General features: G+C 40.6%; 1 protein-coding gene across 4 annotated transcripts in view; it reads right to left on the reverse strand.

Moving 5' to 3' along the window:
• Positions 1-16,808, reverse strand: part of LPIN1 (lipin 1) — a 64,051-nt gene that overhangs the window by 21,403 nt on the left and 25,840 nt on the right. For 3 of the 4 annotated variants that reach the window (XM_043510238.1, XM_038396303.2, XM_038396300.2), the window contains 7 exons: positions 16,416-16,535; positions 14,591-14,698; positions 7,701-7,830; positions 5,629-5,944; positions 3,292-3,385; positions 1,623-1,813; positions 373-466 (listed from right to left, as the gene is read on the reverse strand). In XM_043510238.1, the coding sequence (XP_043366173.1) occupies positions 373-466; positions 1,623-1,813; positions 3,292-3,385; positions 5,629-5,944; positions 7,701-7,830; positions 14,591-14,698; positions 16,416-16,535 (1,053 nt within the window). The remainder of the gene's footprint in view (positions 1-372; positions 467-1,622; positions 1,814-3,291; positions 3,386-5,628; positions 5,945-7,700; positions 7,831-14,590; positions 14,699-16,415; positions 16,536-16,808) is intronic. The other variant, XM_043510237.1, reaches the window with a different exon arrangement.

The raw sequence follows: 16,808 nt of genomic DNA on the forward strand, positions 1-16,808 counted from the left end.
AATAATATTTTCAGTGGATGTAGGTTCTTTCTCTGCATATAGAATGGCCACAGGCCGATCATGATTTCCCCACAAGTATTCATCATTCAATTGTACTGAATGAATGTCTTAGCAAGGTTTATAGTCCATTTTATTTTTACTCTAGGTATTGAGTGTGAACACTGTCTGCATTCAATACTAGCTCTCTGAAATCCAAATTAGTTACTTAATTAAATATAACTGGCTTTGAATCTCTCAGGGTTAATCTACAGTAGGAAAATGAGTACTCATTTTTTCAGCAATGGTGCAGCTGGTGTAAGCCCTAGGGTAGCACTAAAAACTTGCAGGTGCTTTTTCCACATTACAGACTTTTGCCTGCTGAAATGTACTTACTTATTTCCAATCTTAACCACAAGGTTGGGGTCATCAATGATAGCAGGATTGTCCACAAACTTCTGATACGTTACTGTTTGTTCCAAGAACTGATCTGTTGGAAATATTTAAAAACATACTCACATAAATAAAGTACTTGCAACGGGACAATCTACCCCCCATAACTAGCATTAAAACATCCTGAAGAGCTAAGTTCTAGGCTCAGGATCAGTCCTTCACAACATGGGTGGCAGAAACTAGCAGTACTATGGAGACAGGGCTTAGATCCCCAATCTTGCAAGGTGCTGGGTATTTCCTGTGCGCTGCTCAGTGCTCTTAACTCCTCACAGGAGGTGCTCAATGAAAGCTATGGTGATCAGCACATTGCAGGATCAGGCTTTTCACTCCTGGGAAAGGATGTGCCTCTTCAGTGACCTTCTCTGGCTAATTAGGGAACAGGTGTTGATGGACTCAATGTAGAGCTACAGCCCCAGCCAGAAACCTGATCAATACTTGCAGGGCCTGGAGAAAAATGAAAATGCATCCTCCTGGACAAACACCCCCTTCCCCTCCTTGCCTTCAAGAATCACAATTATTTGGATTATTAACAATATAATAAACAGAACTACTTTCTCATAAATTACCCTCTGTATGGAATATTTTAACTTCTAGTTTCTAATCCGTGCTTAGAGCAGTGTCAGTCTTAGATATTTCAATGGCTCCCATGACTTGTATCTGAGCACCTCAAGGTCTTTGATGTATTTATCCACACAACACTCCTAAGAGGTAAGGAAGAGGTGTTATCTCCATTTTACAGATGGGGAACCAAAGTGCAGAGAAACTAATGACTTGTCCAAGATCACATAGGAAGTCTGTGCTGAAGCCGAAAATGGAACCTACACCTTCCGAGGCCCAAGCTAGCACCCTAACCATTGGGCAATTCTACCTGTCCATGGTAGTGACAGCTGTGAATTTATTGTCAATTATTCACCACAGTAAAAGGCATAATAAACGGCAAATGCACCCTTTTATTACAGTTGCATGAAGTGAACCTGTAAATGCAGTAATTTCCAAAATATATTACATTAAGTTAAAATCAGTAATATAGTATTAATAACCCCAAAATTTGACATTTTTATGCAAAGGAGAAGAGCTACATATTCCCTCAGCCTTAAATTCCTACCTCTAGCCACAAGAGGGTACTGTTTCCTTTTTAACAGGAGTTGAGAGTTGAATAACATGTAATCATAAGGTACAGGATCATTCTGTACCTTTTGTTATCTCTTTGTTGTCACTAAGACCTCCACAGAGTGAAATGGCAATTGAAGGCAAGTCTCTTATTCCATCCGCAATGCCTTCAACACCACTGTCAACACCTGAACTTCCACCAGAGTGAGGGGACTGATTGGCTGACCGTGGTCCATTTTCATTTGCATTCTTTCCGTGTGCAATATTATCATCGCTGTGGGGGGGGGGGGAAGAACAGTCTTTCAGTCCTCATTGTTTTCTGATCTGTATCATTCCCAAATTCTCTCCCTTCACAAGCCCAAACCCAAATTGTGCACACACTAAGGCAAATAACATGTTAAACTGTGTGATTCTCCGGCATAACAAAAATCACTTCTCTTTGGCAAGGAATTCAAATTAGTTAGTGGCCTTTCTCAGGCGTCATCTATACACAAAAGTTGTACTGCTTTAACCACACCAGTACAGAAAGGTAGAACCCTCACTACCATGGACACAGTTACACTGGTACAATAAGAAAAGGAGTACTTGTGGCACCTTAGAGACTAACAAATGTATTTGAGCATAAGCTTTCGTGATAAATTTGTTAGTCTCTAAGGTGCCACGAGTACTCCTTTTCTTTTTGTGAATACAGACTAACACGGCTGCTACTCTGAAACTGGTACAATAGTGCTTCTACCAACATAGCCATGGGATGGGGAATAAGCTATTCCAGTATAATGTATCTACATAACTGCATCCACACTACAGGCTGTACTGATATAACTGTTTTGGTAAAAAAGAATCACCCTTATATACTTATACTGGATCAAAATCTGTGTGTAGATCAGTCATTATTTACTAGAACACAGAGGAACAAAATTCTGTCTGTTACAATGACTTCCAGAGTTATAACAGGACATTTGAGAGAAGGATTTGCAGCACAATCTCTCTCTTTTACCAATCTACCACTATTTTGTTTCAATGTTAATATTCCATCCTTAACAATGACAATGTTTAATAAAGCTGAAAAAGATACTATTCAAATTATTCTCACTTTAGTTGTTGCTGAATGGCTTTCTGTCAACAAAACCACTATATTATGATCTGGGAAGAGGATCATACAAATGTTAAAAGAAACTCTAATGGAAATTAAACCAAAATGATAATGACATATCTGGGGAGAAAACACATTTTCATAAATAAAGGCATCATAAGTGTCATCCACAAATAATTTTCTATCATTTGTATTTCTGGGTGGTCAATCACTATAGTACAATTAGAGTCATATAATAATATTAATAATACTAAACTTTAGGTGATTTCAGGTAACAACCAAGGTGAAAAGCATATTGTATATATATCTTTTATGCTAAGAGCCATATACTCATGGATCAAGGGCAGTATAACACCCAATAACGTTAATGGATATTGCACAGCAGTTTGAGACTAGTATATAATGCTTAGCATTTTCTATCACGTTTCTTATGAATAAATATAGATCTGTTACAAAGTTTCAAGAATCCCATCTTTTCTCTGCATAATTTTAGGTATCCTTCCCAACATCCTTTTTTGACCTAGACTCTCATTTAGCTGATACTGTTACTGTTACTTACAGCTGGTATTCCTATAATCTTGGCACGAGACCTGCTAAGAATCTGATGGGAAAAGATGGAGATTTAACTAATATAGTCTAATCCAAATAAATAGTTATACTTTTTAGGGAAATAAAGGGCAGCAACTTCTGGATCCATGTCGGTGAGGTCATCTAAATAGACACCATCAGCACCAAGATGCCGGCTTCGTTTATCTGTCAAACACAGAATAAATAAATAATAAATTGGTGTCTTCCATATACACAAGAAGAATTAAAAAAAAACCTTACATCTTAAGGAGCTATAAAGCACATAAAGCATGTGCACACAATTCATAGTTAAAAGAAAAAAGGATTATTTAGAATGAGACAAAACTGCAAGGCCAAAAGTTTCACAACTGGCCACTGATTTTCCATGCCGTAGTGAAACACCAAAAGGCTGATTTTCAGAGGTGCTGAGCACCCACAATTCCAACTGAAGTCAATGCCGGCTACGCGCGATGTCTCATTGGGATACCTAACCTGGATACCTCTTTTCGATACCTAACAAGTGAGGGACCAAAAGAAACTTTACAATGGTGTGGTTTTGCTGGAAGAGGAGTTATTTAAGTTAAGCGCCAATGTTGACAGAAGGACAAATGGATACAAACTGGACATCAACAAGTTTAGGCTTGAAATTAAATTAAGGTTTCTAATCATCAGAAGACTGACATTCTGGAGCAACCTTCCAAGGAGGACGGTGAGGGGGGGTGCAAAAAAAATCTAACTGGCTTCAAGACTGAGCTTGATAAGTTTATGGAGGGAATGGAATGGTGAGGTTGCCTACAATGGCCTGTGTCTCATCTGTGACTGCTAATAGCAAATATCTCCAACGGCTGGAGATGGGATACTAGATGAGGAGGGCTCTGCATTACTACAGAGAATTTTTTCCCTGGCTGGTGGGTCTAGCTGACATGCTCAGGGTCTAACTGATCACCATATTTGGAGAGGGAAGGAATTTTCCTCCAGGTCAGAATGGCAGAGACCCTAAAGGACTCCTTGTACCTTCTTCTGCAGCATAGGACATGGGTCACTTGCTGGTTTAAACTAGTGTAAATGGTGGATTCTCTGTAATTTAAAGTCTTTCAATTATGATGTGAGGATTTCGGTAACTCAGCCAGAGGTTATGAGTCTATTACAAGAGTGGGGGGGTGAAGTTCTGTGACCTGCAATGTGCAGGAGGCTAGATTAGATGATCATGATCGTCCCTTCTGGCCTTAAATTCTATCAGCCTATCTTAGGTACTTATATGGTCCCCATCATCATGTTATCTGAGCACGTCACACACTCTAATATATTTAGACTCGGAACATCCCTGTCCAGATAGAAGCGCTATTGTTCACTTTTTCAGATGGGAAACTGAGGCATGGAGCTGCTAAGTGACTTGTCCCTTGTGACAAAGGGCAGGAACTTGAACACAGGTCTCCCAAGTCTTAGGTCAGGGCCATGGCCACTGACCATCTTTGCTTTCCTGTTGCAGCCACTTCTAGAAGAGTGACTGCACAGAGGGTGAAATCTGGAGAGTCTTACTCAGAGCTGTCACCTCCAGTTTGCATCCTTTACTCAAAACACACAATTCACTCCCTGAATTTCTGACAAGTAATCAAAGGAAGGCAAGTGAAGGAGCACAAATGATTGCATACTAGATGGAACACCTCAATCTTACCTTCACAGACAAGGGAACTGGTTGAGAAATGTATCTGTAATAATGTCTGCTCATGTAAAGACTCCAGCATCCTGGAGAATTTGGGGTCTACCAAAATACATATTGTGAATGTGTAAACTTCATGTGGAGATTATATCCCTTATCAGAAAACAATCTAGCATCATCTTTGGAAATTAGAGAGGAATAAAATGGGCACAGTTATATACCAATTGAAGAAGATTATGTGTGTTCTGAACACAACAGAAATTCCTTGTGTGTGATTGGACCATTCTGCTTTGTGGTATGCGTGATGTTTAAGCAAAGGACATGTTGCAACTTTGCTTTGAGGCTGAGGTATTCCACAAGCTAGCAGTGGCACAGCATAGCTGTAGGGCAGACTACTGGTACAGCTGAAAAGGAAACCTGTAGCATGCTCGGACCACAAAATTCTGCAACCCGTGGGTTTGTGAAATAGGGAAGAATTTACTACAAGTTTTGTAAACCTGCTTATCTGCACAGATCTGCTAAGTATAGTAAATTTTCTCCAAGGGAGAAAATTATTTCTCTCACTGTTATTCCAGCTCTCTTTTAAAAAACCCACTCCACACATACATGCTCAACTGTTGTTTATGTTAAAAGGCATATTGCTCTCCTTTCAGTCTCTCCAGAAATGCTCTGATCTTATAGATTAGTTCATCAGGCTACAAAGTGCCTAATCACTGTGGGATCTAGGTGCAATATCACGTGCATGGATTTGCAGGAGCAACTGCTTTACCTTTCTTTCTAGAAGGGGAATCTATTTTGCTTGCTTGCTGGACTAAGCAAGTTGCAGCTTGTTTGATTTCTTCATTTGCAGGCAGTGATGGTGCAGCTGCTCCTAGAGCCTCTATCTCTGGTTCATTTATCTTGGCTGGCGCTGGCTGGGAGTCATTTTCATCGGAAGCCGCAACAGCTGCCGGTCCAATGGCAAGTAAAGCAGTCAAGCTGCTTATCTCCTCTGCAGACTCACTTTGAATTACCCGAAAATGACTGCTTTCCGAAGGATTTACATTCACCATGCTGGATTCCTTTGCCTTGAGTAGGGAAGTGGACTAGGAGAAAAAATAAATAGATCAGTATAATGAAAGCCCTTGAGAAAAAGAGAGACACAAAATAGTCAGAGTTTAGCCTGGTCTATTCACACAAAGTCTCTACTTTGCACTGCCCTGTTTGGTTTTGATTTCAATGGGAGGTAAAGGCATTCTGCATCTCCTAGGAAGCGGAATAGGGCCTGTTACACTTATCATTTCCATGCCCACTGAAAGCTGATTCTCAAGTAAACTAGCTACAGCTGGAAATCTCAGTTAGTTGAATCACTCATTCTTAACAGCCCAATTAAATAGATGCTCTGTCTGCAGAGCTCCTGTTGATTTCAGAAGGGGAGCTGCACTCAGTGGCTACAACCCTGGGACTTCAATAAACAAACACTTCTAATAAAAATGGTGGCTCCTAGTGATTCTCTGAGAAGCCATGCTCAGAACAACTCCTATTAGCCTGCCCAGGAGCTAAGCCCCCTTTTTCTTTACTTGGTAGAGCAGCTGCCAACAGACCACCAGGATCTTAGTTTGAGTCTTGATTATGATAAAGTTCAAGGCATACACACCACAAGGCTGTCATGTCAGAGTCAGCCTATTGGTTAGAATATGCAGCAGCTAGACATGCACCATCCGCTGCCATACCCTGAGTGCCAAACGCTGCATTTACTTCAGCGCTCACTCACTGTTATGCAGCTCTAATACTTTATATAAAATTAATAGTTGTGATTCATATGCTTACAAAGCCATAGTAAAGGTGCCTCTAAGTTGGATATATGGGTAACGTTTTCAAAAACCTCTTAAGTGACTTTGGAACCCAAGTCTCATTGACTTTCAATGGGACATAGGTTCCTAAGTCACTTAGGCACTTTTGAAAATTTTATTCTACATCATCTGTCCATAGGGCAATTGTGGGACATAGCATGTTTGTACCTGGTTGTTTCAGTCACTGATGTCTCTCACTATCTATAACCAAAGTTACAAGTGGGGCTATGAATTTCAAAATCAACTGGTGACTTTGGGTGCCCATCTGCAGACCCCTTGAAAGGACCTGACTGTCAGAAGGTGGATGCCCAGAACTTTCTGAAAATCAGCTCCCTTTAACATACTTCAAGATGGGTACCCAAAATACTTAGTCACTTTTTTCATGAAATCTTGGCCAGGAATGTTCTCTATTTCAGTCAGTAACAAATATGAACAACATTAAGTACCTTTAATTCGGTACACAAAGTGTTTACATGCAAAGCCTTCCTCATTTAGCAGAAATGTTTGCCTACATCAATATTTCCTATCTAGGCCAAGCCCCTAACTTGCCATTTCTTCCGCTGCAATACTTTGAAGATCCAACCCTTCTACTCTGTCCCAACAGCTAAACTCTTGTCCAAGTCGTCATCATCTCCCATGTCAATCAGTGCAACCTCATCCTCTTGGACATTCGTTCCAAAAATCCACAATGCCCTCTCCAGCCCATCCCAACTGCAGCCTCTAAAGCAATCTTCCTACCCCATCCATCAAATCACATCACCATCCCCTTTTGAATTCCTTCATGGCTCCCCCTTCTCTATCTCATTAGATATTAATTTCTTGTCCTCATCTTTCAAGACTCAACACAATTCAGCTCTTAATCCTGACTTTGATTTGCCTGTATGAAGTAAAAGCTTAAAATCAAACACGTATATCAACTATGTGAAATATTGCACCTGCATGTATATGTGCCCTATTAACAATACACAGTAGATATTGGAAGGAATGAAACAGGAGTGATGTTTGATACCTTTGCAGCTTGAGGTAGTTCTCCCCAGGCCCAGTGCATTTGTGGGTTATTCTTCTGCATCCCCCTGTCCAAAGATTTACTGACTAATTCTGAATCGCTCTTAGGAGTGGGAGGGCGTGAACTTGAGGGACTGGAAAACAAAACAAAACAAAATGGTGCTTATTAAACAGCTAAGTAAAAGCAAAGCATAGGCCAAGCTGCATTATGCAGCATTCTTGTTGTATATTATCTGCATTACAAACGTGACCACAATATGCTAGGCACTTTCCAAACAGTCACTGACCCAAAGAGTTCAAAAATCTAAGGAGCTTAGCAGCAAATCAAAGATGTGAAAGGACGATAAACCACTTTCAAAATAACTATCTCAGACTGGCTCTCTGTGCACCCATTAATAGCTGTCAGGTTTTGATAGGCATCGGGGTCTTGAGGAGGAATTTGAAGGTGGTGGGGGTACAGACTAGTTCAGGGAGGGCATCCCATGCATAAAAACACATGGAAGAGGGAGTGGTAATTAGTAAATTACTACTCTGTGGCATCACCAATCATCTTTGTTTAATGCAATAAAGTCAGTCGTCAATAGTACAAATGGTCAAATCAGTCACTAATCAGTGATGGTTCATAAATTCTAAAGCCAGAAGGGATGACTCTGATCATCTAGTCTGACCTCCTGCATAGCACAAGCCCCGCAAATTTCATCCTGAATTCCTGCATCAAGCCTGTAACTTCAGGTTGAGCTAAAAGCATATATTTTAAATACACATCCAATCTTGATTTAAAAGACTTCAAGGGATGGAGAATCTACCACATCCCTGGGAAAGCTGTTCCCACAGTTAATTACCCTCACTATTAAAAATGTGCTTTTTACTTCTAATCTGAATTTGTCATGACTATGACATTTCTTAACCTTTTCTTAGATCAACTAAATAGATAGAGCTTCTTTAGTCTGACTGTTTTCAGATAACAATTACTTTGCACTAACACAATGGCAGATGTTAAAACTTGACAATTTTCCCTCTGATAAATAGACAAGGTTACCTAATTATCTGCATTTTGCCATTGTAGTTTCCTGTGCTTGCTATAGGAAATACCTTAAACACTGCAAATACTAAGTTCCTCCAGCTACAAGTAATTAGTTATTTAAGAAAATCAGCACGTTTGTGGGTCCTTGCTGTAGAAAAAAAATTTCCTATTGATTTCCAAGCTCTTTACAATCATTAATCAATGCTCACCACAATCTCATCATTTTACAGATGGGGAGATTAAGATTTTTAAATATATTTAGGTGCCTAAAGATGCAAATAGGCATCTAGTGGGATTTTCATGGGAGTTATGCACCTATGTACTTTTGAAAATCCCACTGGGGCCCACGTCCACAAAGGTATTTAGGCTCCTAGCTTCCACTGATCAAGGCCCAGGTATCTATCTGCATCTTTAGGCACCTAACTACCTTTGAAAATCTGTTCCTAAGTGACTTGCCCAAGGGAACACAGTAAATAAGTAGCTGGGTTAGGACTTGAACCAGCAATCCTACTAATCCACCCTTCCTCCCCTCCCCCCAAAAAACAAGAATGCATATTGTATCTACTGGGCATTTCACACAAGCACAATGAAGTGCATATATATATATTCAGCATTTTGTTTTGTAAATGTCTGGCTTTGCTTAAATGCAATTTAGATATAATAAAACTTAAAAATGTAGAAGGCAAAAGATGTCCACATTCCGAAATTCTTTTCTATAGAGCTCCCCTTGTAGATTAACACACAAACACTAATGTCACTTTAAGAAGTGCATAAGAATTATAATTAGAATATTTGGAATGCCTGGGCTTCTTAAATTAAGTGCTGTAATATCAAATCAGAAACATAAACATGCACCAGGAGGCAAAGGAGAAGAAAAATTGCATTATTTGCAAAAAAATATATATTAAAGCATTCCTACTACTTAGATTGCTTGGAACATGATGCAAAGGTTAGTTTTCCATGCCATCTATAAATAGCAAGCTGGGGTTGGTGTTCTCACCATTCTGAGGTGAGCTGTCACTTCCTTAGAGTGAAATCTTCTGACCCTCTTCCTGCACGCAGAAGTCCCAAAACTACCAAGATTCCATTGCACAAGGGCACTGGGAAGCAAAAAGCTACACAGTGCAGCTCTGCAACACACCGTGCCTTTGGAGCCATCACAAAAAAAGACTTTTGGAGACTCCAAGGCTGAGAAAGAACGTGAGCAAATAATGCAAATGCACTGTCTCTTTGCAGCATACTACTAGTGCTCTGCTTGGAAAGGATTTCCTCTTCCATGGATGTGCATAGTCTTTTTTGGGCCATAAGGTTACTCAACTGAACAGAGAACTCCTCTCCCCATGGATAGGGATTGAGCCTGACAGAATTCTAAGAAAAACCACCAGGAATTTAAATACCCTGATCTGTGATGTGGGACTCCTTCTGCCTCAGCGCTTCCCTTGGGCTTACAATAAGAAACTCAAGGACTTTTTTCTTTACATATGATGTTCCCTTAATAATGTTAAGCCGCTCCTCCCACTGACCAACACCTCTCTGAAGTGACCCATGGTTTATTAATGAAGGCACTAGCTATGTTTATGAGCTCATATGCATATATTTCTGCCTTCACACATCATGTTTATTTCTGCCATGCTGTGGCTTTTTAAGACAGTGTGCACATAGCTACTGTCAAAATCAATTTTGGTAAAGAACTAACAAAGCTCTTGATCACATTGTCTTCAAAGATTTTTGTTTTGTTTTTTACTGAGTTGGGACAAATTAAGTGCCAGAGCAATGGAAGAGTTTTGCATGCTTCAATCAGGGATGAGCTGGACTTATTCAAGATCAAGACCATGTAAGACTGGTAATCTAGTGATTGTGTTCTGCCATGTAAGAGATCTTCTAGGTTCATTTCCCACTTCTAATTTCTTGCTCTGTGGCTTTGAAGGGGTTGGGAATATTCTTAAGGTAACGTACTAAACTCCTGAGGAAGGCATGTCTTGCATCAGTCAGTAACCTCAAGAATATTAATGGCTCCCAAAGGAATCCTGGTCATGTTTTAAAAAATGGTGATCATGACATGAACCTCAAGGCTAGGAGGTATATGTCAGAAGGGAAATAAATAAATGGAAGGGTGGGATCTCAGTGGGAGGGGGCAGAGATTAGAGAATGATGTTGAAGACTATGGGGGGGATAAATTATAATCCCACAAAACAGACTGAATTTAGCCAGAAGAAACTGTTACAGAATCTATGTAAAAAATACTGTGTTCTTTCAGGCAAAGGGAACCATATAGTATGATCTGAACTTCATTAAAGGAGTAAATATTTGGATAAGACTGAGAGTTGTCAAAATAGTCCACTTACCATTACATCACGGTGATGTGCACCGACAGGTCAGGCAGTATAGCAAAAGTGGGAAATTCCTCTGGCATACAATAAATACTAGTGAAATTATTATTATCTTTGACATTTGTTATGTGCACTGCAGTACTGGCATGAAGGCAGGACTCTATCATGCTAGGTGCTGTGCTAACAGATATCAAAATAGAGTCTCGGCCTGAAGCTCTTACAATCTAAGCTTTAGATAAGAGGTGGGGAATATGACAAACAGATGGAGAGACCACAAGGAAACAATGTGATGGTTGTGTACAGGGGAATAAGCAGCATTCACAGCACACAAGCTGCCTGATCAAATGCTAAAAGGAGCTGATGTTATCTATCTGTTTCTCGCTGACATAGAAAAGATGCATTTGAGCACAAGAGGGAGGTGTTTTTGATTATTTAAGGTGGTGTTGTGCTTGGAAAAATGACACTGTAAAATAGCATTGAGAGCTTCCATCTTTATAACCACCAACCCGGCAAAGACTGCCTGAGATCTGAGATTCAAACTAGGCTCTTTCCTTCTCTCAAATCAACATCAGTAATAAAAAAGTTCTATAGGCTGAATTAGGCCTGGTATCACTGGGCAACCCCACTGTTTTCCAATTAAGCCCTTGGTGAGACTTGTGAAATTCCATTGTCTTCAATTAGTTATTACAGATTAAACCATGACTGAATCATCCAGCATTCTGTTGATGTTACACAAGAAGGAATGGAAACCTTACTTTAGTCACTGTCATGTCAGCATCCTTTTGTCTACGAGAGACAGTGGGAATTGCCGTCTACGATGTAGATGCAATGTCTCATGTGACTGAATAGTCCAATCCAAGATTTGCATGATCTTTGGCAGTTATTGCAAATGTATGTATCTTGATTGGGAGCTGCTTGCTTCTTACAGGCTCTTTTGTCTTCAAGCTGTAGGAGCCAGCTTCTGTCATGGACTTTGATACCCTGATGGAGACGATGGTGCCACTTTTTATGATCACTTGCCAAGATTTCCCATTGGTCAGGATCAATTCCAAATTCCTTTATATCTCACTTGCATTTGTCTTTGTAGTGAAGCTTGGGACATCCTGTTGTTCTTGTTCCCTCTGATAGCTCCCCATATATCATGTCCTTGGGTATGCATCCGTCTTCCGAACCTACTCAGATGGCCCAGCCAGCGCAGTCATCTTTGCTTGAGTAGGGCTGTCACAGCTGGTAAATTTGCCCTTTGAAGAACCTCTGTGTTGGTGACTTTATCCTGCCATTTGGTGTTGCGTATGCGTCCTAAACAGAATAGGTGGAAACTGTTTAACCTTTTCTCCTGATGAACACAAGTTGTCCATGTTTCCCCACCATACATAAGAGTGCTGAGGATGCAAGCTTGGTACACTAGCATTTTGGTCTTGATGGTAAGCTTTGAGTTGTTCCACGCTCTTAGTGATGGCAGCCTTTCCAATGCGAACATTTAGTTCTTCATCCAGTGAGAGGTTGGTGGTCACTGCAGAACCTAAATAGCTGGACTTTCGGATTACTTCTAGCTGGTTTGCATTTAAGGTGATGGAAGGATCTTGTAGAGCTACCTGTCCTAATACAACAGTTTTCTTAATACTGATGGAGAGAGTAAATGCCTGATAAGCACTTGAACGGTGGCCCATGATTTCCCGTAGTAGATCATCATCATGGGCTATGCAGGCAGCATCATCAGAGAATAGAAGTTCCCTGATTAGCACCTTTTTGACGTTGGTCTTTGAGTTAAGTCATGATAGGTTGAAGAGTTTCCCATCCGATCTTGTGTGGAGATACACTCCATCTTTTGTGTACTTAAATGCACAGTTCAAAAGTACTGAGAAGAAGATTCCAAAGAGCGTAGGGGCAAGAACACATCCTTGCTTCACTCTGCTTTTCATCTCAAAAGCTGTCTGAAGTGGACCCATCAAACTGGACAGTTGCTCTCATGTTGCTGTGGAATGAACATACAAGTCATAACAGGGTTGGTGGGCATCCTATCTTTTCTAGTATTACAAATAGACCTGCTCTGCTGACTGTGTCGAATGCTTTGGTTAGGTCCACAAAGGCAATGTACAATGGTCAGTTTTGTCCTTGGAGTTGACTCAGAGAAAATATGTCTATAGTTGATCTTCAGGCCCTGAATCCGCACTGTGATTCAGGGTAGACACGATTTGCCAGCTGTTGTAGGGGCAATAAGATGACTTTTGGAAGTCAGAGCTATACACACAAGAAAGAAACATCACCAGTGAATCACTGGACCAAATACAAACTCTACAGGTCACGCCAGAGCTAGATGTGGAGCCCACTGTAGAAGAACTAAGCAAGGCCATTGATTCGCTATCGAGTGGCAAGGGTCCTGGAAAAGATGGCATCCCAGCAGAAATCCTCAAGTGCGGGAAAGACTACCTACTACATATCTTCAGCAGCTGTTATTTAAATGCTGGAAAGAGGGTGAGGTACCACAAGAGATGCATGACGTAAACATCATCACTCTGTATAACAATGAAAGTGAAAAGGGCAACTGTAACAGCTAAAGGGGTATCTCACTAGCTACTAAGTGTAGCAGGAAAAGATTTTGCAAGTCATCTTTTAGTCACTAGAGTCAGCAGATATTACTCAAATGTCATATCCCTTGAATGTTATGCAATCTATCGTAGATACTTACTGTGGTGATAGGAGGATAAATGCATTGAAGATTGTGAGGTGCTCAGATACATGGTCCCCAACATATCCGTGAGGTAAGGAGGTGCTATTATTCCCATTTTACAGATGGGGAATGGTGGTGCAGAGAGGCTAAGTGACTTGCCCATAGTTACATAAGAAGGATGTAGCACAGTAGAAACTTCAATCTAGGTCTCCTAAGTCCTCTGCTATTGCCCTATGCACTGGACCATCCTTCCTCTCTCTAGATGCTCTCTCCCCCACAGTCCAAAGTACAGAAAAGCTTCCACCCCCCCACCCAAAGAATGAAGATCAGAGGACAAGACAAAAAGGCTTCCTCACTCATGCCACCCCCTCTTTTGTCTGATTAAGCATCATCTTGTGCGGGGTTTTAGATTTTTCATTTTAAAATACTCTGGTATCACAGAGGGAAAGCAAACTTTGCAGGAAGGCCCCGTGTTCTGTGAAATGGAAATGACTTTTTTTTAAACTACAGAAAGCCCGAAAGGAAATATCTGTATTACCTTCAATAGAACTACAGCAATTGACACCAGCCGAGGAGCTGGATCATTTGTCCTTGGATGTTTCCTTGGTCTTTTTTCCATTTTTCTAATCCTTTTTCTCATTATACTGATGTTATAATACCCATCATAGTGTAATGCAGGGCTTCTCTGTGCAACTTACCTACATTCAAGCCCAGGTAGGAGGTAAGTAAAGGCAATTCTGCTATCTTGCATTTTCCTCCCGTGTCTAGGTTAGTAATAAGCAGCTTTGTAAGTGAGGCAAAATGTGCATACTGTTAATGCATTAAAGGATTAATCACACACCCAAAAGGGGGGAGAATAACTCCTCTACCTGTCTGTAGCAGGGAAGTGAGAGGATTGATGAGGACAAGAACTAGATAGGCCTCCATCTGCTGGAACAGTGAGATGAGAGGATGGCCCTGTGCAATCTATAGGCTTACTGGATAGCACAATATATTGAAAGAGAGAAAAACTGGGTATTATTATTCAAAATAGGTGCTAATTAACACAAGCTCTTCAGGCACTCAAAGGCCATTTGAAAACAGCACTGTACATCTCAAGTTTTCAAAATCTAAGTATTGCAGTCAAGAAGCACAAAGGTAGCATACAGTTCAAACTAGCCACCAAGTCTCTGCACAGAAATAGACTTCATTAGAACCTCACTGTGACATGCGGAAAGAGGACTTGTCTGATGTCAACTGAACAGCTTTGAGGCTGTTCCTCAGGAGGAAAAAATGCAGTCCAATTTGACACACTTTGATTCTAATGTATGCATACCCACACTGTGTGTACACGAAGAGTATTAAACAAGAAATGAATAAGGAATATATGTATATAATATGCTGTATGTATATGTGTATTACCTATAATGAACATTCCATGTTATAGTCGCCTTTATAACTAAAGAAATAGTTTTTTTTTAAATCGACAAAACAAGCTTATTTTCTTGAATCAAAGAATCTTGGGTTTTTTTACATATTAGGGTCCAATCTTGCAAGTCTTGGAAGGATCAGGCCCAAAGTAAAAAAAAATATGGTTTGAGCGTTGGCCTGCTAAACCCAGGCTGTGAGTTCAATCCTTGAGGGAGCCATCTAGGGATGTGGGGCAAAAATTGGGGATTGGTCCTGCTTCGAGCAGGGGGTTGGACTAGATGACCTCCTGAGGTCCCTCCAACCCTGATAGTCTATGATTCTATGACTAAATTCATTGAAGTCTTTCTGTGTAACATGGATTCAACTTCCACTGAATGTTCAGCCCTCTATATGGTAATTATACAAAGCCATTGACATCAATGTTACTACACATGTGAGTAAGTGCTGCAGGATTAGATCATTGTTTCTGGACAAATGAATTTTTGGTTTAGGGCAGCATGAGTCCCAACTTCAAAGATCAGCACTGGGCATGTGACCAGATTAAGGCAACAAATATTCCACACAGCATAGTCCACATTTGAAAACTGGAAGTGAGAGTAGAGTTGCCATAAAGCTCTTGCATACTGTCTGAACTCAAATGTAGAGAGACAAGGTGGGTGAGGTAATATCTTTTATTGGACCAACTTCTGTTGGTGACAGAGACAAGCTTTCGAGCCACACAGAGCTCTTCTTCAGGTCTGGGATAGGTTCTCCCAGCTTCATAGCTAAATGCAAATGTGACATTGGGAATACCTTTTCCAGATCTGAAGAAGAGCTCTGTGTTGCTCAAAACCTTGTCTCTCTCACTAACAGAAGTTGGTTCAATTAAAGATATTACCTCACCCACCTTGTCTCTCAAATATCATGGGACTGACATGGCTACAATTATACCACATATTCAACTGCAGAAGGTGTTCATCTAGTAGTTGATAGTGATAATACTCGACTCAACAAGACTTGAGAAGGCAGCAAATAGGACTAAGGTCACGTCTTCACTGGCAACATTTAACATGGCTTGTCTAGTCACAGCCCACCTCCTGGAGGGGAATCGCTCCCAGCGCTGGTGCACTGTCTATACTGGTATGTTACAGGGCTGAAACTTGCAGCACTCGGGGGGGGGAGGGTTCACACCCCTGAGCAACAAAGTTGCAGCACTGTAAAGTGCCAGTTTAGACAAGCTCTAAGTGAGGAAGGGGAGATTGTTTAAAAAAAAAAACCTATATATTCTACTTCTATAAACTGTACCTCTGAAGGGGTGACCACTCTCCATCTGAATGGGTGTATGGTGCAGACTGCGAAAGCATACTGATTGCAGAAGCATTTATTTCAGACTCTTCTTCTCTAAACATATCCGTAACAGATATCCTGAGCATAAAAAACAAACAAACTGGAAGTTAAAATAATGCCTGAATATTATTTTTCCTCATATCTCAGTTAATAGAATAATGGAGACATGTTCTAGTAAGAAGACACCCAGATGCTGGTATAAAATCAAATAGTGGGAGAAAACCATAGTCTCACTCATACCCTATAGTTCCACAAATATCATTCTTCTGGTCACTTTGCTGTCAATTTCCTAGGTTAAAACTCATTCTCAGGACCAGATGCTCTTCAGCCATGTGTTCTGCGGGGGGGGGG

This window comes from Dermochelys coriacea, chromosome 3 (assembly GCF_009764565.3).
Source record: "Dermochelys coriacea isolate rDerCor1 chromosome 3, rDerCor1.pri.v4, whole genome shotgun sequence".
NCBI classification, from domain to species: Eukaryota; Metazoa; Chordata; order Testudines; family Dermochelyidae; genus Dermochelys; species Dermochelys coriacea.